This window comes from Triturus cristatus, chromosome 6 (genome assembly GCF_964204655.1).
Source record: "Triturus cristatus chromosome 6, aTriCri1.1, whole genome shotgun sequence".
Taxonomy (NCBI): domain Eukaryota; kingdom Metazoa; phylum Chordata; class Amphibia; order Caudata; family Salamandridae; genus Triturus; species Triturus cristatus.
In genome coordinates, this window is record NC_140589.1 from 1,664,163,701 (window position 1) to 1,664,187,361 (window position 23,661).

Genomic DNA, 23,661 nt, shown 5'->3' on the forward strand with positions numbered 1-23,661 from the left:
CAGGAGGACCAACTCTCCTTTCTGATCCATAAGGTGCAGTCTCTTATCCAAAGCAGCCATCAAGAGGGTGCCTGAATCAGAACTAGGTTGGGGTTGCTTTTTGTGAGACCGGCCTCACGGCGTTGCCCTCCCAATCATCCAGCCAACCTGCAACCACCCTCAAGACACGACATCTCCGACTCCGGCCGCCCCAGCCACCCAGATCCGAGGGCCGGCCAGAGCCCTGACAGACTCGACACCCTACCACGCATGTCCGACCGAGGGAGCGGGAACCCTCGAGCCAGACCCAAAGGCGCCAGCCCAGTCACACCTCGGGTCGATCGGCCACCAGGCCCCTGGGGAGCAGGCGCCTCCCCTGCCGAGCGTCTGGGGTCCCTCCCAGACCCACCTGAAAAGACCAAAGAAGTGAGCGGCAGGAAATCCCGCCGAACCCCCTCCGTCACCCCAGTCCCCCCTCTGCGAGGACCCCGGACTTCAAAGAGCAAGCGGAGTATAACAAGGGGTGCCGGAGAAACGAAGGTAAAGAAGACCTGGAACCATCCGAGCCTGCTGACGCTGTCGCGGCTCCTGAACGCTGAAGTCACCTGGGCCTGCTGAGTGACTCGCGGCCTCTTGCTATTGAACCATCTGAGCCCTGCTGACGAGGTCGCGGCTCCTGAGCACTGAACCCCACCTGGGCCTGCTGAGTGACTCGCTGCCCCCAGCTATTGAACCATCTGAGCCTTGCTGACGGAATCGCGGCTCCCGAACTCCGACCACCTGTGCCTGCTAAGAGACTCGCGGCGCTCCCCCTTGAGGACGACTCGGTAAGAGATCGCCCAGAGACTCGACACCCTCCAGCCCGAGGATTGTGAGCTATCCGCAGGGTATTTCGCAGAGACACTATCTTGAAAGACTGTCCCGCTACCCCCATTCCCCACGACCGATTTGTGGTACTTTGTGCCACTGCTGTACTACTTGCATCTTGGATCATAAAGATCCCTTGAAAATCATCGATAAAAGAACCTATCGTCCTACAAAGAATACGTGTGGTGTCACTCTGTTCGTAGTGTATATCAGGGTGTGCGCGCCTAGTTCGGCCTACGTGGGAGAGGTGGGTCAAAGGGGTGGGCAAGACGGGCATCGAACCCCCCTCCGGCGAACGCCTTTCCAACACTTTTCGAGCTACTTTCTGGTGCCAAAGAAAGACGGAGGCCTCTGCCCTATGTTACATTTGCACCCTCTCTGCACCTTTCTGAGGAAGGAGAAATTCAAGATGTTAACACTTGCTCAGGTCCTGACTGCATTAGACCATGGCAACTGGATGGTAGCGTTGGACCTGCTGGACACCTATTTTCACATCCCCATCCTGCATGTTCATCTGCATTACCTACGGTTCATGGTGGGCCAGGAAAATTTCCAGTTCACCGTGCTCCACTTTGGCTACACCAGTGCCCCTCAGGTGCTCAACGAAGGGGATGGTTGCAGCACACCTGCGATGGTCAGGGGCCCAAGTCTTCTACCTCGACAACTGGCTGGTGAAGGTTGCTCTACCCAGGCAGCTGTCACCCACCTTCAGACTACAGCAGACCTCCTTCATTCACTGGGGTACACTATCCACATGCCGAAGTCCTACCTGACTTATTTTCAGACACTCACTTTCAGCTGAGCCATTTTGGACATGGTGCAATTCAGCACCTACCCTCTGGAGCAGAGAGTCCAGGGTATTTGGGTTATAATTCCAATCTTCAACCTGAGTCCTGGATTTCAGTATTTCAGTGCAACTGACTCTGAGATTGCTGGGGCTGATAGCCTCCTGCATCCTGCTGGTGATGTATGTCAATGGCATATTCGAGCTCTGTAGTGAGATCTAAAGTACCAGGGTGTGCAGTACCAGGGGAATCTCTGATTCAGATTTTGAAGAAGACTTCAAAAGATCTGCAGTCCTCGTTAACGGATCATGATTGGGTCAGCCAGAGATGACAGTGTTGACCGATGCTTTCCATCTGAACTGCGGCAGCCATCTTAGAAAGTGAAGATCAGAGGCCTCTGGTATCTGCCGGAAACTGAGCTTCATGTCAACCTTCTGGGGCTGTCATGGATAGCTCTCCTACCTTCCATCAATGAGAAGATGATCCAGGTGTTCACGGACAAAACTGCCACCATGTGGTACTGTAACAAGCAGGGCAGAGTGGGGGTGCGGACTCTGTGCCAGGAGGCTCTGGCCTTGAGACATAGCTGGAACATCAGAACATTTTCCTGTCCTAGATATCGGTCAGGCTGCTATGTGGGCATCTTTGCACACGTTTACAAAATACTACTGCCTTGACAGTCAGGTCTGTTGTAAGGGGGAACTTCACCCATTTGGTACTCCAGAACCTTTTGAGTGACGTAAAGTCCTAAAGTCACACTCCATTTTAAGTAGACACCGGATCCATCTTAAGTAATGGAGGTCGCCATCTTTTCAATTTTAGGTAAAGGGAGTAGCCATTTTCCTCAAATTTATCACAGTCACGTCTGCCATTGTTGCAGATGTCGTCTGACCTTATCTTTCTAAGAACAGTGAAAGTGTCAAGTCATTCGACTAATGACATAGATTTACCACCTGATTCAACATCATTCTGGGACAAGTGACCACTTATCACAATATCAAGGTCAAATTAGGACAAATACAGACATATAACCAAAATAGTGTGGTCTGAATTGATGTCCTTTCACCTTATATGTTCATAAGGAAACGTATAGGACACACACCTTGATGCACATAACCTATGTTACACATTCCAAAACCTAGGTCAGGAATTCCAAACTCTGATAAGATTTAGAATATAAGTGGTGTCACTTTACCAGGAGAGGTACTTCGTCCCGATTATCTTACAAGATTCTGCAAGAGACAGTCTCACCTACTGCTAGTGCGCTTCGAAGATGCTACATCTTGCCTGCTGCTGATAAAGTCGAGTCCCGGAGGAAGACAGCTCCTGCTGATAACAAAGTATGGAGTGTGGCTCGTCTCCCTAAGACACTCTAGACCGCAAGTTGCTCTACTTTCTAGGCTCTTCTAGTGTAACGCATAGAAGTAGGTTTTAGGGTGTACGTTTTTAAATGACATTTTAAACATGTTAGAAATGTTCATTTTATTCTTGTTGCTCACAATGTGTCTTCTTGCTGTTTTTAAGATATTTTGTGTAGCTGTTTTAGATGTGCTGAGAAATAGGTTCACCCTGTTGCAATAAGTACTTTAAGTCAAAAGTGTCTATTCTTCTTAGTGCAGTGTGTGTGTGTGTGTGTGTGTGTGTTTGTGTGTGTGTGATATTGTAAATAACAAAATAGGTTTGTTTCCATTACCAAAGTGTCCCTGATACCATTGATGGGATTGTTAGTAAACCAAAAGCAATAATCTACTTCAACAATGTATTGAATAGGGTTCTGTGAGACTACCTCAATCTGTCTCACATTGAGCACTGGTGCATTGAACTGAGTTTACCTGGGTCACTAGTGGGTGGGACTCAAACATTGTAGAAGTAAGCCAAAGTTGTAGGTTATGCAACAGCTGGCCCCCAAAGTGGATCTCGTATTACGGTTATGCCTTGAGTAGTTATTTCACTTTTCATACACGCCAACCATCATTATGGAGACATCCAAAGTAATCATGGTTACGTCCTACTGGGGATAAGGAAGCACCTATTTCCATAGGTTTGTCAAGCTGAACATCTAAAAGGTTATTCCCCAAGCAGTTGATTTTCAAATACTATGATTCTACTTTCCATTGAATTCATTCACCATGACGGCACCTATTATGATAGGGGCCAAATACAGGGAAGCAGTTACTCAGCATCTCAAAGCAATTCATTTTACTCAAGGGTGGAGTTAGTTCGATAGCGGCAGTCCCGCCGGCATATTATAGGGCTTTCCAAGATTTGGAAATCCCTTTGACTTACCCTGAAACACAAAACAAAGCTTGCTGGTCAATTCCCACATATGCACCGAAATATCTGTTTGGGAACTCTAAACAATGAAGGGGCTACGGGTCTAGTCTTAGCTGGCTATACACCCATTCCTCACCCGACAATCTAAAACCCGTTGAGGTGGTCAGGGTTTTAAACTATACAGTCGCCTTATGCAAGAGATTCGTTCAATTTGTACACCAAACTTTGAGCTCCAGACTTGCTTTCGCAGGAGGAGTAGCCACTTGTATCCAAGTAAAGACCATTAGTCCACAGACTATTAATGCTATCATGAGTAAGGCACCCACAAAGCTTGATGAAATGGCCTTCATGATTGCTCAAAAGACAGTTAGTAGCAGTGTGCCCGTAGACTACATCCTAAGACAAGTATGGAATATTGACTATGTGTCTTCCTTTTGGGATGGTGCCACCTGTAGAGTGTAACACCTAGGGAAGCATCTTTGCATGTGTTTATCCTAGCACACATTTCACGCCTTTATTGGCAGTTCTCCCTGACATACTTAAGTATGTAAAGAATGAGAACATTGCTGCACCAGCTTTGGATTTAGGAATAAAGTTAATGGGTAACTCATCCTAAGCAACATTAAGGGAGATGCCTCAGTTCTGGCCATACACCAGAGACTGGCAGCGGTTCCAGTGTTCATGATTGCAGAAGTTTATATCTCTGTAGGGCGTGATACCCTGGGTACACGGCCCTTTAAACCACTTTTGAAGTCTAAAAATTATACCAATTGTTCCGTTAAAGAGAAATATGCAATGGAAGGGAAGAAGAAACAGAGGGACAAAGAAAAATAACACACTTGATCACCCACTTCTCAGGAATGCAACAGGGGAGGTTACAATTTAAGAGACTGCGAAAACATTAAAAAACATGAATGGTATCAGCATTCTGATAGCCGATATTGACATTCTTTTCAGGACACTGATGGTAAACAAACAGAGAGGGGGAGTCAATCTGAGTACCAAAAGAAAGAGGATTACAATAGAGAAAGTAAATCATGACTCTAAACTGACGTCAGCCTCAAGAGAGAGGAGAAAGGATTGGACTCTAAGCCCCATTAAAGAAGAAAGTAGCAGGACTTTCTAAAAAACATGCTGATATAGCTGCGAGCCCTCCTGTGGAACCAGACTTGGGCGAGTGTGCTTCTAGACAGAGCAGCAGTACTCACAATAGAGCATCCAACGCTTCAGAGGATTCTGGATGTAAATCCAACTGATGAATTTATACAAATCGAGACTCCAGATAAACATTTGAATCCTCCTGATAGGATTAATAAATTGAATATAAACAATGAAGGTGATAGAGTACGTCCCACTAAAGCAGTCATTAGGGCAGATGAACACTCACCTACGTGAATTATCCTAACGTTTATGACTATCAATGAAGAACCTATGATGGAGCAAGGTTTTGCATCAAAAGAAACTTGCTTGTATGCAATCCTCTCGAATAACGTGATACTGCAACCAACCTGTCTGTGAGTACTAAAATTGCACCACATTTTACATAATCATATCTAGGGGAAGCGTTTCTATGTGCTGTCTTAATAAGTAACCCAAGTGTCCTAAAATGGCCACCGAAAATGCGGGAAATCTCCTGCGCATGCGTCTACTACATCTACGTATCATGACGTTTCCTGTCGCTTGGGGGGAAAACTTTGCAGCTGCGCAATAGCTTCTAAAATGGCCGCTTTAAGGTAAAGCATTAACGCGCATGCCGAGCTGAAACTAACCCATGCAAGTTCTACTAAGCTATTAATGCAAAAGATTTATTAAGTAAATGGGGTTAGAGTAGAAGTAAGTGGTATACAGTGAATTCATTTAAGTTTGTATTCTAATGTGTTCTTATTTGACTTTATTATTAGTCCCTTGGAGGGTGACTGATGCCCTCATCCTTTGTTGCAACCACGCATGCGTCTTACATCTCTGCTCTCAAGTCCATGAAGTCATGGGACGACTGCCAAACCCTAAGCCTAGCAAGGACATGGGAACTCAACTTTCTGAACCCTACGAGAGGAAGTCAAAGAAACATTGTACCATAAATTTATCGATCATAATATGAAATGCTTGTGGGAATAAAGCTTGTGGGTATTAAAATTAAGGGGCGGGGAGTTAGACAATAGACTAAAGAAAAATATTGCACTTGATATGGTGTGATGTCCTCACCCCACTACTTGGCCCAATCAAATTGCAAGTGAACATGGAATTGAAACATTTGGGGGTGGATCATACACTTCAATTTGGTATAACAGAGGTAAGTTATAGATAGTTAGACACACTTGATGCTGAGATGCTGATGCTATGCTGAGATGCTGCCTGAATAGCTGCAATCTGACTGAAGAATCCAACACTAGGGAAAATTTGCGGAACAACCGAGGAGGCACATCTAGGAAGGGGTCCGGACGTGGCCGAGCCGGAGAGAGTAGCACCAGAGAGGGGTGTAACGCTGGCGTTGCACTAGAAGAGGTAACCTTTTTCTGTCCCGAACCTGTCCTGAGTCCTTGACTCTCTGATGTCGGGGTTCTCACACCATTCTAGGTAAATATATCTGTAGGGTAAATGCTCCGTACTTGCTCTCTGTCATTGCAAGAATTTATTAATGCAAATTGATTATAAGCTAACTGTACTATTTTCCTGATGGAGATTTCTGGTGTATTCTTATGTATTTGAATTTGACTCACAAAATTATTAATTCAGATAAACTTTTAAAACTCCCTCTGAGTCTGTGGTTCTTTAAATTAAAGTTAAATGCATTATTGTCTTTCCTCCCTATTCTAATCTACTACTAGATCTTATTGAATGTCCATTTACTCAGGAGACCGGAATGGTAAGAATACTGGTGTAAAGGTTTCCTAGGGTAAAATAAAATTGATGACCAGTGCATATTTGCCAGGTCATGGTGTGTATGAATGTATATGGGCCCAAATGAGTGTTGTGTGTATGAATGTTTAGAGCTGGTAAATTCCGCTGCATCACCTACAATGCAGAATGTCTTTTGTGAAACAAAAAAGAAACCAAATTGGTTTACCAATCATTGTGGATTCTCTCAGACACAGCCGTACATTTTAAGAGAGTACCACAATTCAACTTTTTTGTAATCGCATAAGCTACATGGTGAAGGAGATAACATTTGATGCATCGTGAACATGTGCAAATTGACAAGTATCTGTGAAGTCTGATTAGCTTTATTCAACAGCTGCAAGAGAGCAGGATGGCAGAGGGAGGGGGATTTACAAACATTTAGGAACTGGTGTTACTATTCTGAAGACCTTGCACTTCAAAGCCATTCAGGGGCAACAGTTATGCAGGAGCACTGAGCAACCCAGAATACAGGCTTACATTTGTGTTATATAATCTAAAGATTCCCTGGCTCCGAGCAACCCAGAATATGGTCTTGCATTTGAACTATATATTCAAGAGATTTTCCAAAAAAGACATAGGTCTTGATTTAGAGTGTGGCGCAGCAGTTACTCTGTCACAAATGTGAAAGATATTCTATCCACCGTATTACAAGTGCATTATGTTCTATGCCACTTGTAATAAGGCAGGTGGTATATCCAACACGTTTGTGATGGAGTAACGATTCACACTAAAATGAACCACAGGGTTTCAAAATGTACTTTTAACTGTGGCTTACAAATCATCAACATTTTTGTATTTATACTTTATTTTAAACTTGTTCTTTTTCAAAGAGACATTTCTCCTATTGCTCTAATTAAAGTAAAATGTATCTTACCAGGATCAACAATTGTCAAACGCTTTTCACGGGTTAGAGCTGCTCTTTCTTCCTGATTAAACATTCTGTCAATCATTACCATCTCAGCTGAGGGATTTATCCGCTGAAAATTAAACATTCAAAATGGCACTAAACACATGTATTTTAGTATCACAAGGGCACTGGCAACTAATTACTATTTACTTTAATTTTTACTTTTATCACTGCATCTTGAAATACACCGGGAAATAAATTACAACATAAAAGTTACTTTTATCAGAAAAATGTGACCACTTAGAACTAAAGTCAATTGAATATCTAAAAAGACTGACATTTTGTGTTCATATTTATGCCATGGGAGACTCTCATGTAAATATTAGAGAAAAATACTTACACTTGTAAGTCCTCTATCATGGTTATTCAATTTAATTCCTAAACATTATACAGAGGATACATTTAAATAGACAAATATGCAATTTAAAATTGATTAATTAACAAAAACATGCCTAGTTAGTTTCTGTTCTTTTTTCATTATATACAATGAGAATTAACACTTGACCAGTCATACTGACTATAAACACCACATTGTGGGATGCCCCCTCTTTCCTTTGCTCTTTGCAGTTTTCCTCGACGTCACGTAATCAGGACAGGACTGGCCGTAGCGGGCACCGGGCCTTTCCCCGGGGTGGGCCACCAGGGTGGGGGCCGGTTTTGAGCTCTGGGGGCTGCTTTTGTTACCGGGGCCGGCAATATCAGCCACCTGTACCAAAATCGGCCGAAACCGACCCTAGCCAACAGCTCGGCTGCACCTCCCCACCCACCCCAGGGGAGCCAGCCGAGCAGTTTGCCAAGGCCGGTTTCTGTTCTCAGTCCGGCCCTATACGTAAATATTAACCCGGGTATAGCACCTGTCATACTTAATGGGGTTATACTTTACTGGCAGTTTGCCTCACAGCCTCGGTTCTTTAGAAAGGTTTAGCATTAAGTAGAAAACAGCGTTGGAGAACATTGTTGACATTCAGGAATGAGGGAGGGTTAATTATGACTCCCGTGAGGATTCCTACGTTGTGCACCCAGGACCACAGCAATTGACATTTAATTCTGTATCATAAGATCCTCATTGATAATCACAGAAAGGAATAGATTAGCAAGCTTATGGCTCAAAGCAAATGCCAATAAAATGTATGACATATTTAGCTAGGATGACTTTATTAATCAAGGAAACATTTGAGGCTATTCCCAGAGGTAACTTACACTTCTGAGTAATTTACAAGTGTAATTTACGTTTACATTTTTGAGTAACTACTAGTTTTGGCTATTGGTGTACATTTCACTCAAAAATATTTTTACTAACTTTTTTCAAGTTTAGTAAATTTTTTTTACCTCCCTCACCTTTACTACTAAATCGTATACATATGTGTGTGGGGACTCTCGAGATCTTCGCGCAGAAAATGATAGAAGTTTGTGAACAGCATTTTGTAGTATGTTTGCAGATTGTAAACAGGTCCCATTGAGTCAAGCAAATAGGTTTGTTTAAACTGCTTGCCCTACTATAGTGTCAGCTCAAGTATTTTCATCCAAACAATAATGTTTAGTGAACATGTGGATCGATTCCCATGTGGTTGCTTTACACATATCTAACAAGGAGACATTTCTTAACCTATCAGCAACTTGTTTGAAACCCTGAAAGGGGTTTGCTTAATGGGTGATAACAAATAATACGAGAAACTATGCATGTGGAGAGCTTGATAATTAACACAAAGTTAATTAGTGTTTCTCTTATCCTTTGCTTTATCTAAATACATTTTTAGGACTGTACTAACATCCACAGAGTGGAGTGACCTTTCTGCAGGAGTAGAAGGACTAGGGAAGAAAATAGACTGATGAATTGTCTGGTTAGTATGAAAATCCAAAACTACTACCTTGGGTAGTGCAGGAAATGTGGACTTGTTCTTAAAACAACTTTATTATGATGGAAAACTGGATAAGGCTCAATTGAAGATAAGGCTTGAAGTTCGCTGACCCTTCTAGCAGATGTAATCACTATCAAAAAATCAATTTTGTACTGCAATGTCACCTTATGGAAAGGCTGAAAAGGATGAACCATTGATTTACAAAGAACCACATTCAATACCCATGAAGGAGAAGGCAGCTGTCTTGGAAAAAACGTTTTCTTGAATCCTTCCAAAAAGCCTTCAATCAGTGCAATTGAGTAGAAGGACCTTTGCTTTGAGCCCTTTTTGTAGGCTACAATTGTAGCCATATGAAAGCTATTTGAAGAGTACTACAGTTTTGAAGTTGCAAAGTACAGCAAAAAAGGTATGATCGCATCTGCTTGACAACCCCTGGAATCATGTTTATTTTGTAAGCATCCTATTATGAATTTTCCCCATTCAAAATTGTGGGATGCTCTTGTAGAAGGAAATTTGGCTTCTTTCAATATAGCCATACATTCCTGAGGTAAGTTTAAGAAGCCATATTTTAAGACTTCAGAATGCCTGCAGCCAAATTCAAAGATTATATGTTAGGGTGATGTACTGTCCTCTGCATCTTCAATAGAAGATTTGGTCTGCACAACAGTTTCTTGTGTGGTTGTAAACATAGATGAAGGAGTTCTGGAAACCACCACTGCATTGGCCATTCCAAAGTTATGAGAATTATTTTTGCACTGGAGTGCCTCAGTGTCATGAGGAGTACTGTCGGAAAACTTTGGTTCACACAAATTTGAAGCAAAGTTGGGTATTTTAGATTTGGTTTAGTAGCACAAAGATCCATCTGAGGAAAATTCCGTTCTCAGAACATATCTTGCAAGATGTTGCTGTTTAGCTCCCACGTGAATTTCGCTGTACTATCTGATTGGCAGATTTGCTTGTTGATACTGAAGACCTGGGAGGTACACTGCCTGAATGGACAGCTATCTTGTAAGAAGCCAATGTTGTATTGCTTGAGCTCCCAGACATGAAATACTAGACCTGGTCCCACCATGCTCGTTTAAATAACATATTATGGTCCTGTTGTCCATTGTAATCAACAACCTGTGTGTAGTTATGGATGATGGAAGGAAAGCTTTAATGCTAGATGTGCAGCTTTATGCTGTAAGCCATTTATATGATAAAGCTGCTGTCTCTCCGACCACAATCCCTGTACTGACAAGTATTGTAGATGGGCACTCCAGCCTGTCAGATATGCGTCTGTCAATGTCATCTGAGAAAAAATGTCCTGGTGAAAAGGAGTCCCTTTTAAGAGATTCTTTGATACCTCTTGAGAGACTCTTGGGCTTGAACAGTGATGGCAAAATGTCTTCCCAACTGTCCTTGTGTTAGTTCAATTGATCTTTCTTGCACTGCTTAAAAGGTCCCATGTATAGACGTGCATATGGAAGTAGAATATTGCAAGAGGCCATTTCTCCCTTTACTGAAGAAACTTGCCGTGCCATAGGGGACTGAGTGCGTAGAAGTTAATGACACTTCTTCATAATGGAAATCACTCTCTCTTCTGAATGAGAGACTTCTGTCTTTGTGTTTGATGTTGTACCTAGATGATGGAGAATCTGAAGTGGTACTGCAATCAACCTTTGATTGATGACGTGAAGTATGAGTATTTGTTTATAGGTTGTAGGTCTGGAACTGACAATATTACTTTTTGGGGTTTTTTCTGGGAACCAAAAAATATCTTGAATAGATACTTTTCCTCTTTATGTAGGAGGAACCATTTCTATTGCTTGATTTGTAGGAGAGATTAAATCTTCTTTCTTAATGAGTGTAACAAAATCGTGAGAGAAAGAGATTTGAATTGGATGGCATATCTGTGTTCGATGATTTGCAATGCCTATCTGCATGATGTTATTTGGATCCACTCTGTTAAATGTTTTGACTCCCACCCACTGTAGTGGCAAACAAAGGAGAGCAGGTGGGGCCCTCATTGTTTTGACTGAGCTCTTGACTTGCCGGTTGTTGATGATTTTGCTAGACTCATCCTTGAGAGGAACATCTTTGGTACAGTTGTTTATGTTTGCTGCTGTAGCCCCTGATTGGCTTGCTTGTAGGCCCACTGAGGGTGTTAGAACCCTCTGTAGCTCTTGGTACCAGTAGTCACTAGGCTGGTATTGGGATCTTTCATTCTTCAAGGCCCACGGCCAGGGTTTCTTTCTTCATTCTTTCTATTTCCTCATCAGTAGGATGCCCAAAGAGAACAGATCCAGACATGGAAGACTTGAAATCTTCAGTTGCTTAAGAGATGTAAGTCTTCACCTGGAGAAGTCAGTAGAGAAGTCAGGCCTAGGTGGAGTAAGACCCAGAAGAACTATGAGATGAAGGAGAAGCTATTGGTGGTAGAGACCTTTTTGGTGTTTTCATATGTAGTTTTTCAGATAAGTGGAAACAACAGCGAGGTGGAACAACCAGAGACATAAAGGTTGCATGTCTTGAGGTGGACTGGCTTTGGTAGAATGCCCAAATGATGTAGAGGCACTTAAAGAGGTTCAGAGGCTCGAATTGTCATTTTGGAGATATTAGCTGGTAAAGGTGAAGCTTAGGGCGAAAAGATAACTGACTACAAGAAGCTCTTGACAGAGTGTGAGAGGCATGTCTCGTGGTTGATTTTAGTGATGTAGTATAGATCAGCATAGGCCTGGAATGTCTCAACTGTGATCTGTTTGATCTCGATCATTTCCACAGTGGTGTTCTTACTAATGTCAAAGACAGTGTTACAGGTGACGATGTTTATGACGTACTTTCTCCCTGCATTTTGTTTGTCTGGAGTCCTTTCTGGGAAAAGGCCCTTCTGCCCTTGCTGTTGTCTCTTTCTTCCTGTTGGGCCTTCAGATCTTCTAACTGCCCTCTCAGGCGAATACCCTGTTGGCCCTTAAGCTCTCTTTTTGACATCTCCAGACAAAATGTCAAATTGGATACAGAGTGAGTAAATAGTAGACAGACCACACAAAAAGAATGTGTGTTTGCGGCAGCCGTCTTCCTACCACAGGAAATACACTTCACAAATAGTAAAGGCATTAGAAAAAAGCTGTATTTTTCAAATCTGAATGGAAAACCATTGTGAAAGGAAGCTAAAAACGTCAAATTTTGTGAGAAAATCTAATTTATTATGAATTAGACATAACAAACTAAGGAAAAAATCTTCCTTAAAGTGTTCTAGGATCCAGTCAGCATGAGCTGGGAAAACTAAGTAAGGCTGAGGAAAACTGCCAGTGCAAGGCATGCTGGGAGCTGAACACTGCTGACTTCTTAAAGGGGTAGTATGCCTTTTTTGACCAAAAGTTCTCCTAACTGGTAGACACCATTTACTTGAACTTTTTCTATTGAAAAGGGGAGGTTTAAGGCTATATAGTTTTTTGGGACTACATTTTTCAGCTCGTTTCTGCAATGTAGGTTCTTTAAAATAATTATATCATAGAGAGAGAAAAAAATCTGTAAATGCTAACTTAAATTTTATACATTTTATATGGAGGTGAATTGGTTTTATCCTCTTTATTCAAAATGTCCACCGTCATGAAAAGAAAAGAAAAGAAAAAAAAAATATATATATATATATATATATATATATATATATTACCTACTGGCGGTCGCCAGTAGGTAGTTATAGTTAGGACCACGTTTCCATAGGAAAACCTCAACATTCTATTTTGAATAACTTTGGCGCCGGTCGACGAATCCTCGCGAATTTCTCAAAATAGGTGGGGCGCTACGCTCCGCTCCTACCCTGAAAGTCTCGGGGGGATTCGTCAAGCGGGGGCTGAGATAAAAGGGGGGTCCCAAAACGCGTTTTTCCCATGCATTTTTCCATAGGACCTTTAGAACGAGCTACAGCCCGAACGGCTGAACAGAATTACTAGAAATTTGGCAGAGAGGTAGTCCCTAGGTCAAGGAAGTGCCTTTTGTAGGTTTGGTGTAAATCTGTTCAGTAGATTCTGAGAAAATAGCCTTTAAATCAATATATATATCTGAGCCCGCTTACGGTACGCTTACCGTACGCTTACCGTACGCTTGCCGTAAGCTTACGGTGGCGTGCGCGAGCGCGATTCTGATTGGCTCTTAGATCTTAGTAAACATTCGAATCGGCCGAAACCAGGAAGCGGCGTCCGCCATTTTGTCTCTCGCACTGAGTGTTGTTTATCAAACATGATGGCCAAAAACATGTTACGGGGCTGTTTTGACAACTCCCTCCCACATAGTCATGTTGAGGGAGTCCCCAAACATCCCCCAAGAGCAAAAACGGTTTTATTTTTTTTTCGGCAATTTCGCGGGGTACGCTTACCGTACGCTTACCGTACGCTTACCGTAAGCTTACCGTACGCTTACGGTAAAAAAATAAAAATAAAAAAAACACTATCCACACTTACCCCACCCCCTGTGCTTTTGGTGGCCGCAGGCCACCAAATGTGCAGGGCTTATTAATAGAGAAAAAAAACGTAATTTTGGCAACATGAAATTATAAAATCGAAATAAAAAAAACACTATCCACATTGACCTCACCCCCTGTGCTTTTGGTGGCCGAAGGCCACCAAATATACAGGGCTTATTAAAGTTGATAAAAACCGTGCACGGAACGAACTGCGTTAAGTGGGCGCGCACGCCACAAATGGCGTAAAGTAACTTAGCATTTAAAAAACCGTACAAATTCACTGAAAAAACCATAGGTTTCACACACGTTATAGTTAGGAAATAGCATTTAAAAAACCTTGCTAATTCACTGAAAAAACCATAGGTTTCACACATGTTATAGTTAGCTGGACATTTTACTGATAAAAAACCAATGAAATTCCCCCGTTATAGTTACTGTAGGCAACTATAACTCACGCGACCGTAATCCTCTGCTGATGACATATGTGTCTTTATGAAAAAAAAATATTTGTAATATATGTATAGCTAAAATTAAATGGAAGAAGATATGGGCAAATAAGTGTCTAAATACAGTATTAGCATCAGCAGAGGATTGCGGTCGCGTGAGTTATAGTTGCCTACAGTAACTATAACGGGGGAATTTCATTGGTTTTTTATCAGTAAAATGTCCAGCTAACTATAACATGTGTGAAACCTATGGTTTTTTCAGTGAATATATATATATATATATTTATTTATATATATAGATAGATACAGAAGAGAATCCCTGCATTTTTGACAGGAAAAAGCGAGCCACTCCGGTGTGAAGGTGCAAATTCAAGGGTATATATATATATATATATATATATATATATATATATTACCTACTGGCAGTCGCCTGTAGGTAGTTATAGTTAGGACCTATTTTCCATAGGAAATCTGCAACATTCTATTTGGAATAACGTTGGCGCCGATTGATGAATCTTCGCAAAATTTTCCAAACTTTTGGCCAGCTCCGGTTCGCTCCTATCCTTGAAATTTCACGGTAATTCGTCAAGCGGGGGCCGAGAAAAAAGGGGGGCCCAAAACGCGTTTTCCCCTTGTATTTTCCCATAGGACCTGTTGACGCAGCTACAGCCCGAAGTGCTGAACGGAATTACACCAAATTTGGCAAAGAGGTAGTCCTCAGTTCAGACTTGTGCCTTTTGCTTAAATGGGGTAAATCCGTTCAGTAGTTCCTGAGAAAAGTAGAGTTAAAAAGATAGATATATCTGGGCAGAGCCTAACCACACATCTCATCGTGAGATCTGATTGGCTGTCAGTACTTCATCCAAGAAGTGTTGGCAGCCATCTTGGGACCAATATACATGAAAGCACCTCATTAAAAAGCATTGCAGTTAATAGAAGGTTTTAAGACTTTAGTTAGATTATAAATCATTTGTTGATGGTACCATACTCATTTTAGGAATTGTGGTGTGTTCTAAGGTGATTTTACCATGTGAAAAAACCTTCTGCTGTGATATCATGAATCATGTTTGAGAGAAAACTATTTACTCATGCTTTCCCCACAGAGGTTTGGAAGGTGATCTATAAGCTAAACTGAGAGCATATTTCTGTAAATTCACATTATCTTTCTCAGTCATGTGAGAATGAAGTCTGACATTCTCAGTAAAACATGTACATCCAACAAGGGCAGAGACTGTCAGTTGGTTCCTTTGTGTTCTACTGCAGCTTCCCAGAGTTTTCTAAAGAACAACTAGAGCGCTAACAGTCTTACTTATGACAAAAGTATGGCACACCTGAAACCATCTTGATTGGAATAAAGCGGTAACACTTAAAACATTTAATTTACAAAGGAACAAAATGAGGGGGTTCATTTTGCCATAGAATTTATGATTAGTGCTGCAGAAAGAAAAATTAGGGCACATTTTGACTTCTCAAATCCTTTTCTATTTCATAAAAAAATTCTGATAAGCAGACTGAAACATGCACTTTGAATACCAGCAGCAGACTTCCCTGGTGAGCAGTAGCTTTACTACAGTGATGTAATGAGCAACTAGAGTGCTAACATTCAGAATTTATGGCAAATGGGTGACACATCTGAATGCCTTCTTGATGGAACCAAAGTAAAAAACTGAAAGTATTTCCTACTGAGGAGACTGCAGTAAATGAGGAAATTAGGAAACTTCATAACAAATAAATCTCCCAAGATGGCCACCAGAGACAAAAGAGCCCAAATGTAGCCCAAATATCACCCAGATGTAGCCCAAGTATAGCCCAATGACAGAATGTCCCAGAGTGCTCTTAAGAACAACTAGAGCACTTACTGTCTTACTTATGACAAAAGTATGGCACACCTGAAGCCATCTTGATTGGAATAAACTGGTAACACTTAAAACATTTAATTTAAAAAGGAACACAATGAGTGGGTTCATTTTGCCATAGAAATTATGATTAGTGCTGAAGAAAGAAAAAGTAGGGCACATTTTGAGTGACTTCTCAAGTCCTCTTCTATTTCATTAAAATATTCTGATATGCAGACTAAAACATGCACTTTTAATACCAGAAGCAGACTTCTGTGGTGAGCAGTAGCTTTACTACAGTGATCTAATGAGCAACTAGAGTGCTAACATTCAGAATTTATGTGTGACATATCTGAATACCTTCTTGATGGAATCAAAGTAAAAAACTGAAAGCATTTCCTGCTGAGGAGACTGCAGTAAATGAGGAAATTAGGAAACTTCATAACAAATAAATCTCCCAAGATGGCCACCAGAGACAAAAGAGCCCAAATGCAGAACAAATATCACCCAGATGTAGCCCACATGTAGCCCAATGACAGAAGTGTGCAAAACACTTATTCTTATTTTTTGTGTATTTGCAGTTTTATATAGTGCAGACTTGTCAGGTATTGGGGTGCTTTACATGAGCATTGGTTACATCACACAAGATCAAATTCATTTTGGTTGTAGACATGAGGAGATTAAGTGATTTGACCAGAATCACAGAATGTTGAGCTGAAGCAGAAACTCCAACCTGGTTCCCCAGTTGCAAAGTCTGCAGCTCTGGAAGTAACACCACATCCTCTCCCCTAGGTGCAACATTTAATCAAGTGGTCAACTGGATAAAAAAACATAAAGATTACCAATAATTTAAAAGTTCTTTGTCGCTATTTGAAAACTCAGAAAATATGTCCTCATTTTAGTTTTTTAGAGCACTAACCATAATTTTGATGCAAATAAGACCCTCTCATATATGTAATTTCTAAAGGAAATGCTCTAGGTATTACAGTTTTGATTACATCAAGATGACGTCAGGCGTTCCACACTTTTGTAATAAATATAGAATGTTACCAATCTAGTTGTTCATTGGGATATTGTTGAGAGGCAGAGGCCAGGGGCACGGACTCTGAAAATTGAAGGCAGGTAGGAGAGTGCAGAGGCAACAATTTGACCACACTGGGCAGGTAGGAAGGGCAGTGGCAGCACAACAGACCATGGAGGGCAGTGGAAAGGGGGGCAGGGGCAACAAACCAACAATACAGAACTGGCAAGAGAGGCTGTGGCAATATAATAGACCATTGTGGGCTGAAGGAAGAGGCAGTGGTAGTACAACCATACATGCCAACAGACCCGTTTCAGCTAGGAAACGTCCAATGTTTTTAAGCTCAAATGGGCTTTATTTGATCTGTCTCCTGTCTACAATCTCCTCTTTTTCAATGTAACTCAAAGGGGAAAACAAATACCCCAGTTTTTTTTCAAAATCTCCCTCTTACCAAGTTCAAAATGTTCGCAAGTATGGTACATTGGATCATGGTAGGCAGGAGGAATTGGGGTGGGGACATGGACAGGAGGGACATGGAGAGGTGCACCAAACTGACCCTACAGGACAGGCATCAGGGTTTGCAGCAGCATAATACACCACACAGGGCATGCGAGACGGGAGTGCAGCACAACAATCCATAGAAAGCAATAGGGAGGGGACAGGACCATGCACATGGACAACAGAGAACAGAGTGGAAAGAGGCAATGGTAGCTAGCTGACCATAATGGACAGACAGGAGAGAAAGCTGCAGCATAACAGACCATAAAGGGCAGGAGGGACGGATCAGGGGTATTACAATGGAACAGACAAGCCAGGAGGGAGGGAATAGGGGTCTGCACATGGAAACAGAGTGCTGGGGGCAAGGGGGCAGGGCAGGAGCAGTAAGATGACCATGAAGGTCAGGCAGGATGGGCACTAGAAACAAGACACACCATGGAGAGCAACAATGAGACTATGATGGCATACACACAGACCATGGAGGGAAGGTGGGAGTGGGTCAGGGGCAGCAAGCTGACCACACAGGGAAGGTGGGAGGGGCCATGGCAGCACAGAAGACCATGCATGGCAAGCGGGAGGGTTAGTGGCAGCACAATGGCTATGATGGGCAAGAAGGAGGGTGCAGGGGCATGCACAAAAGACCATGGAGGATAGAAGGGGGGGTCAGGACCTGGGCACAGACAAGAGAGTTCATGGGAAGGGGCCTCACAACAGACCGCGCAGGGCAGGCAGGAGGAGCAGTTGCAGCACAACAGACCAGGGAGGGCAGAAGGGTGTGGTAGTAAAATGGACCATGGAGGACAGGAGGAAGGGGATAGGGGCATGGCATGTGGACAGGCAGGGTGGAGGTGGCAGGGACAGGTTACAGTCATCTGACAATGCTAGGCAGGTGGGACGGGAGTGGCAGCTCAACAGAACACTCAGAGTAGATAGGAGTGGCAGGTCCATGGAACATGGTGGGCAAAAAGGATGGAGCAGGGGCATGCACAAAGACATCGGAGGGCAGGGGGAAGGAGAATAGGGGCAGCAATCTAAGCACAGAGGCTAAGCAGGAGGTCAATGATGGGCCATAGAATTGGGCAATGGAGGGCAGGAGGGGTGGACTGGTACATCATGCTAAATGGAGGGCAGTGGCAGCACATCAGACCATGCATGGCAGGAGGGAGGAGGCTAGTCCATGGATTCAGACAACAGAGGATAGGGAGGAGGTGGATGGGGCAGCAAGCTAACTGTTCAGAGAAGGTGGGTATTAGGAACTTCATTGTTTTTAAAATGTGTGTCTGTGCGAACTACTCAAAATATGAATAAGTATGCAGCATAATCTCACTTTTATTCAGATAGAAGAGGACGTTTGTGACTGTGACTCCGGGCTCACTTGGCAGAAACACCCCCTGACCCTCCACCCCCCATCGCAAAATGTAATGCCCGTGAAAAGGGTAGGTGGACGCAGTGTTATATAGAACATAGTCCTGAGAGCACGATTGAAAATGAAAACTAGATATAGTATATGGTATAAACTATGCACCAAAAAGTGTGATATAAGATGAACTGGGGCGTGAAATATAATATGCAATACATTGTGCGCAGTGACAGATTCATTGGAGAGCGCGAGATAGCACAGGCACTAGCGCGTGCTGTGCGATATGCGCCTTGGAGTGTAATATGCACAGGGCAGTGTTGTGTAACCTAACTAGTCTCTAAAGTTGTAATATAAAATATGTGCTGGGGAGTGTAACTTTGGATATGGATCCCAGATTGTAATATGTATGGCATAGCGCTGTGCGTTATAACATAGGCATCGAGGAGGCACGTTAGATGGGGCAATATAACCCGTGCGAAGGCAAGTGTGGCATGACATATTCACGGGGTGGTGTTACAGTGCACATGGGCTAGAGAGTATCATAGCATACACACTAGCTGGTGGAATACAACACAGAGGTGTGTGGCACTCGGCGGGCACTGGTGGGTGTAACACAGCATTGGGCTCAGCCAGTAGCACGCTGTGACTCTCAAGTGAGGTTCGTCTCCTTTCCAGAGAGTAAAATAAAAAGTATTACACATCCGGCAGTGGATGTGTGTTTTATTAACCGTGAGGGGGGTTTCTTGCATAGTTTGGTCGAATTTTTGTCGAATCCCCTTTGAATGGCTTGGTGTGCGTGTGTATTAACCCCTTCCCCGCTCATGACGGAACCGTTCCGTCATGAGCCACGGTTGCCGTGTGCTCATGACGGAACGGTTCCGTCATGACAATCCTGTTGGCGGCCGCTCCGCCTGTGCGGTGCTGTTTCCCCGCCTGTGCGGGGGGACAACGCAAATGGGCGGAGTCATGACGGAACCGTTCCGTCATGAGCACAGCTCAACTGTGGCTCATGACGGAGCGGCTCCGTCATGAGCACAGGCCCACCGCGCTGCCCCCCTGCCCCCCCCAGCGCTGCAGCGGAATGTCCGCAGCAGTGAAGGGGTTAAATGTGCCCGTCAATAGCTACCCATGTTTGCAATAAACAAGGGTGTCTACTTGGAGAGTACCCACCAGCGGGGGCGCCGGGATTAGGCACGGTAGGGCGTCAGACACGTCAGAGCTTCACTAGCGGTGTAAATACATTCCACGTGGATTCATTGTATGCACAGTCGCCTTTTAATGAATATCACGCAAATCGTCATGGTGATAGGTACATACGGTTTGTCCAGCATGTCCTAGGTGTTTCTATAAATATATATTTTTTTGTAAAATAATAAAAAAGAAAGGCCGGCCCCGGGGGATGGGGTCCCCGGGGCCATAAGTGGCCTAAGGAGGGGGGCAACGCAGCCCCCCTCCTAAAGAATAAAAAAAAATAAAAATGCCATGACCCGGGGGTTGGGGTCCCCGGGGCCGGTTAAGGCCTTGGGAGGGCCAAATTAATTTTTTCAACAAAAAAAATGAGGGTGGAGGCTCTGGGGATGGGGTCCCCAGGTCCAATAAATTAGAAAAAGAAGGGGGGCCACACAGCCCTCCTTCTTTAAAAAATAAAATAAATAAAAGACCGGTATCGCGCCGGAGGCCACGCTCCCTCCTTGCAGCACTCTGCAAACGCGCCCCTGGCCAGTTGTAAGTTGGGGAATTAATTCCCCTTCAATACTGAGGGTCCCTGAGGGCCAACTAGCCCAACAGGTATCTCTAGTATGCGTCAGTGTGCTGCGTTGCAGACAGGTGTTCTGAGGCCACGCCCCTTTTTCCTCTATGCAACGCAGCTCTGTGGCGCTTACTGGAGGTACCTAGTGGGCTAGTTTGACCCTAGGGACCCTTAGGATTCAAGGGGACTTAATATCTCAACTTAGAATGGCCACAGGGCACGTTTACACAGTGGTGAAGGGAGGGGACGGGGCCTGAGGTGACGTGTGCAAACACGCCCTGTGGCGCGTTTTAAGTTGGGGAAATAATTCCCTTTCAATCCAGGTGCTTCCAGTAAGCGCCACTGCTCTGCGTTGAAGAGAGGTGGTGCAGGCCGTGCCCCTTTTTACACCTCTCTGCAATGGCGCTTACTGGAGGTACCTAGTGGGCTAGTTGGACCCTAGGGACCCTCAGGATTCAAATGAACTTAATCTCCCAACTAAAAACAGCCACAGGGCGTGTTTACACAGTGGGGAAGGGAGGGGACAGGGCCTGAGGTGACGTGTGCAAACACGCCCTGTGGCGCATTTTAAGTTGGGGAAATAATTCCCCTTCAATCCTGAGGGACCCTGGGGGCCAACTAGCCCACCAGGTGCTTCCAGTAAGCGCCACTGCGCTGCGTTGCAGAGAGGTGGTCTAGGCCGTGCCCCTTTTTACATCTTTCTGCAACGCAGCTCTGTGGCGCTTACTGGAGGTACCTAGTGGTCTAGTTGGACCCTAGGGACCCTCAGGATTCAAGGGGACTTAATCTCCCAACTTAAAATGGCCACAGGGCGTGTTTACACAGTGGGGAAGGGAGGGGACGGGCCTGAGGTGACGTGTGCAAACACACCCTGTGGCGCGTTTTAAGAGGTAGTTTTAATCCCCTGCCCTATTATATACTTGGAGGTCATGCTAGTCACAGGGGGACCCCAACGCATAGTGTTCCCTAGTGTACGTAGGTGTTTTCACTGTATTCTGAGTGTCTTTTAACACAGCACTGGCTATAGGACTGGTTAGACAGACTCAGTTACCACCAGTATCCGTCTGAAAAAGTTGAGGGTACAGGATGATTTTGCAACAAGTCTTCTTTCTGCTCTTCTGTTTGTTCTTTCTGCACGTTATCCTTCTTCCTGCACTTTTCTTCGTCTTTGAGGACTTCTGTTGCTTCTTTCTGCAGTTCATTTTTTTCTTTCTGTGCATTTTTTCTTCTTTCTTCACATGTCCTATCTCTGTAGGCATAGTTAGAAATTAGCATTTAAAAAACCTTTGAAATTCACTGAAAAAACCATAGGTTTCAGGCACGTTATAGTTAGGAATTAGCATTTAAAAAACCTTAGAAATTCACTGAAAAAAACATAGGTTTCAGGGGCGTTATAGTTAGCTGGACTTTTCACTCGTACAAAACCATTGAAATTCCCCCGTTATAGTTAGTTCAGCTAACTATAACTCGCGCGCCCGCAATGCACTGCTGATGACGTCACATATTACATCACTCATGACATGGTCAGTGACATCACTCATGACATCACTGATGACATCTCAAATGATATCACCATGTGTATTGCTTGTGAAAAATTACTTAATAGGAACAGATAGAACGTAAATGCTTGCACTCCAAGAGATAATCCACCAAAGTTTATTCGATCTGCTGACGAGTTTCGACCTGCCGGTCTTTTTTCAAAGCCTCCAACACAGTTGTAGGTGCCCTATTTCATTTTAAAAGAAATTTGAAATGATATTCTCTTTCATGCCACTGGGCTGGATAATGCTGTTAGTGCAAGGCTGTTTTTTATTCAACTCCTCATAACTTAACTGCCATGGGACATGCATTTCTGATTTGATATATATGTACCTTAGGCACACTGATATTTTAAAGAAAAATATCCAATGTATTTTTGTTTATTCATGCTGCGCTCTGAAATTGTATTTACATTTGTATTTCAATTTACACACGAAAAATATTTTTTCTTTGACTATACAGTAAACGCAATTTGCAAGGTTCCTTCAGTCTTTTCACTGTTTTCACACATGTTAGAATTTTCTTTAAAAGGAAATAAGACACTTACAACTGTATTGGAGCCTTTGACAACGACCGGCAGGACGATATGAGACAGCCAATCGAATAAACGTTGGTGGATTATCTCTTGGAGTGCCGTTATTTACTTGCGCTGCTCAAATGTATTTTTGATTACAAGTGGATCCTGTGCCCACTGCCCAGCACCGACCCTGTGTGATGGATGGAGTCGGAAGAGCTGCAGGATTTCATTTTCGGGATATATACACTTATATTTATATAATATATATACATATTCACTGAAAAAAACATAGGTTTCAGGAACATTATAGTTAGTTGGACATTTCACTTGTATAAAACCATAGAAATTCCGGCGTTATAGTTAGTTCAGCTAACTATAACTCGTGCCCCCGCAATGCACTGCTGATGACATCACATATTACATCATTCATGACATGGTCAGTGACAACACTGATGACATGTCAAATGACATCACTGATGACATCATCCAATGACTGTGTGTTTCTGTAAAGTTTAAATTTGTTTTATATATATGCCAAGCTGTATTGAAGAATGAGTGGGTGTATAAGTGTCTGTATGGAGGATTTAGTAGGTACGTGACTGACTGTATAAGTGAGTGATTAAATGTGTCTTACTGAATGCATGGGTTAGTGAATAAACTGAGTGAAAGTCTGTATCAGTCT

General features: G+C 43.2%; 1 protein-coding gene across 6 annotated transcripts in view; it reads right to left on the bottom strand.

The window, feature by feature from the left end:
* The window catches only part of BICRAL (BICRA like chromatin remodeling complex associated protein), an 834,654-nt gene that overhangs the window by 82,904 nt on the left and 728,089 nt on the right, over positions 1–23,661 (bottom strand). For all 6 annotated transcript variants that reach the window (XM_085612825.1, XM_085612820.1, XM_085612819.1 and 3 more), the window contains one exon: positions 7,678–7,780. In XM_085612825.1, coding sequence (XP_085468951.1) covers positions 7,678–7,780 — 103 coding nt within the window. The remainder of the gene's footprint in view (positions 1–7,677; positions 7,781–23,661) is intronic.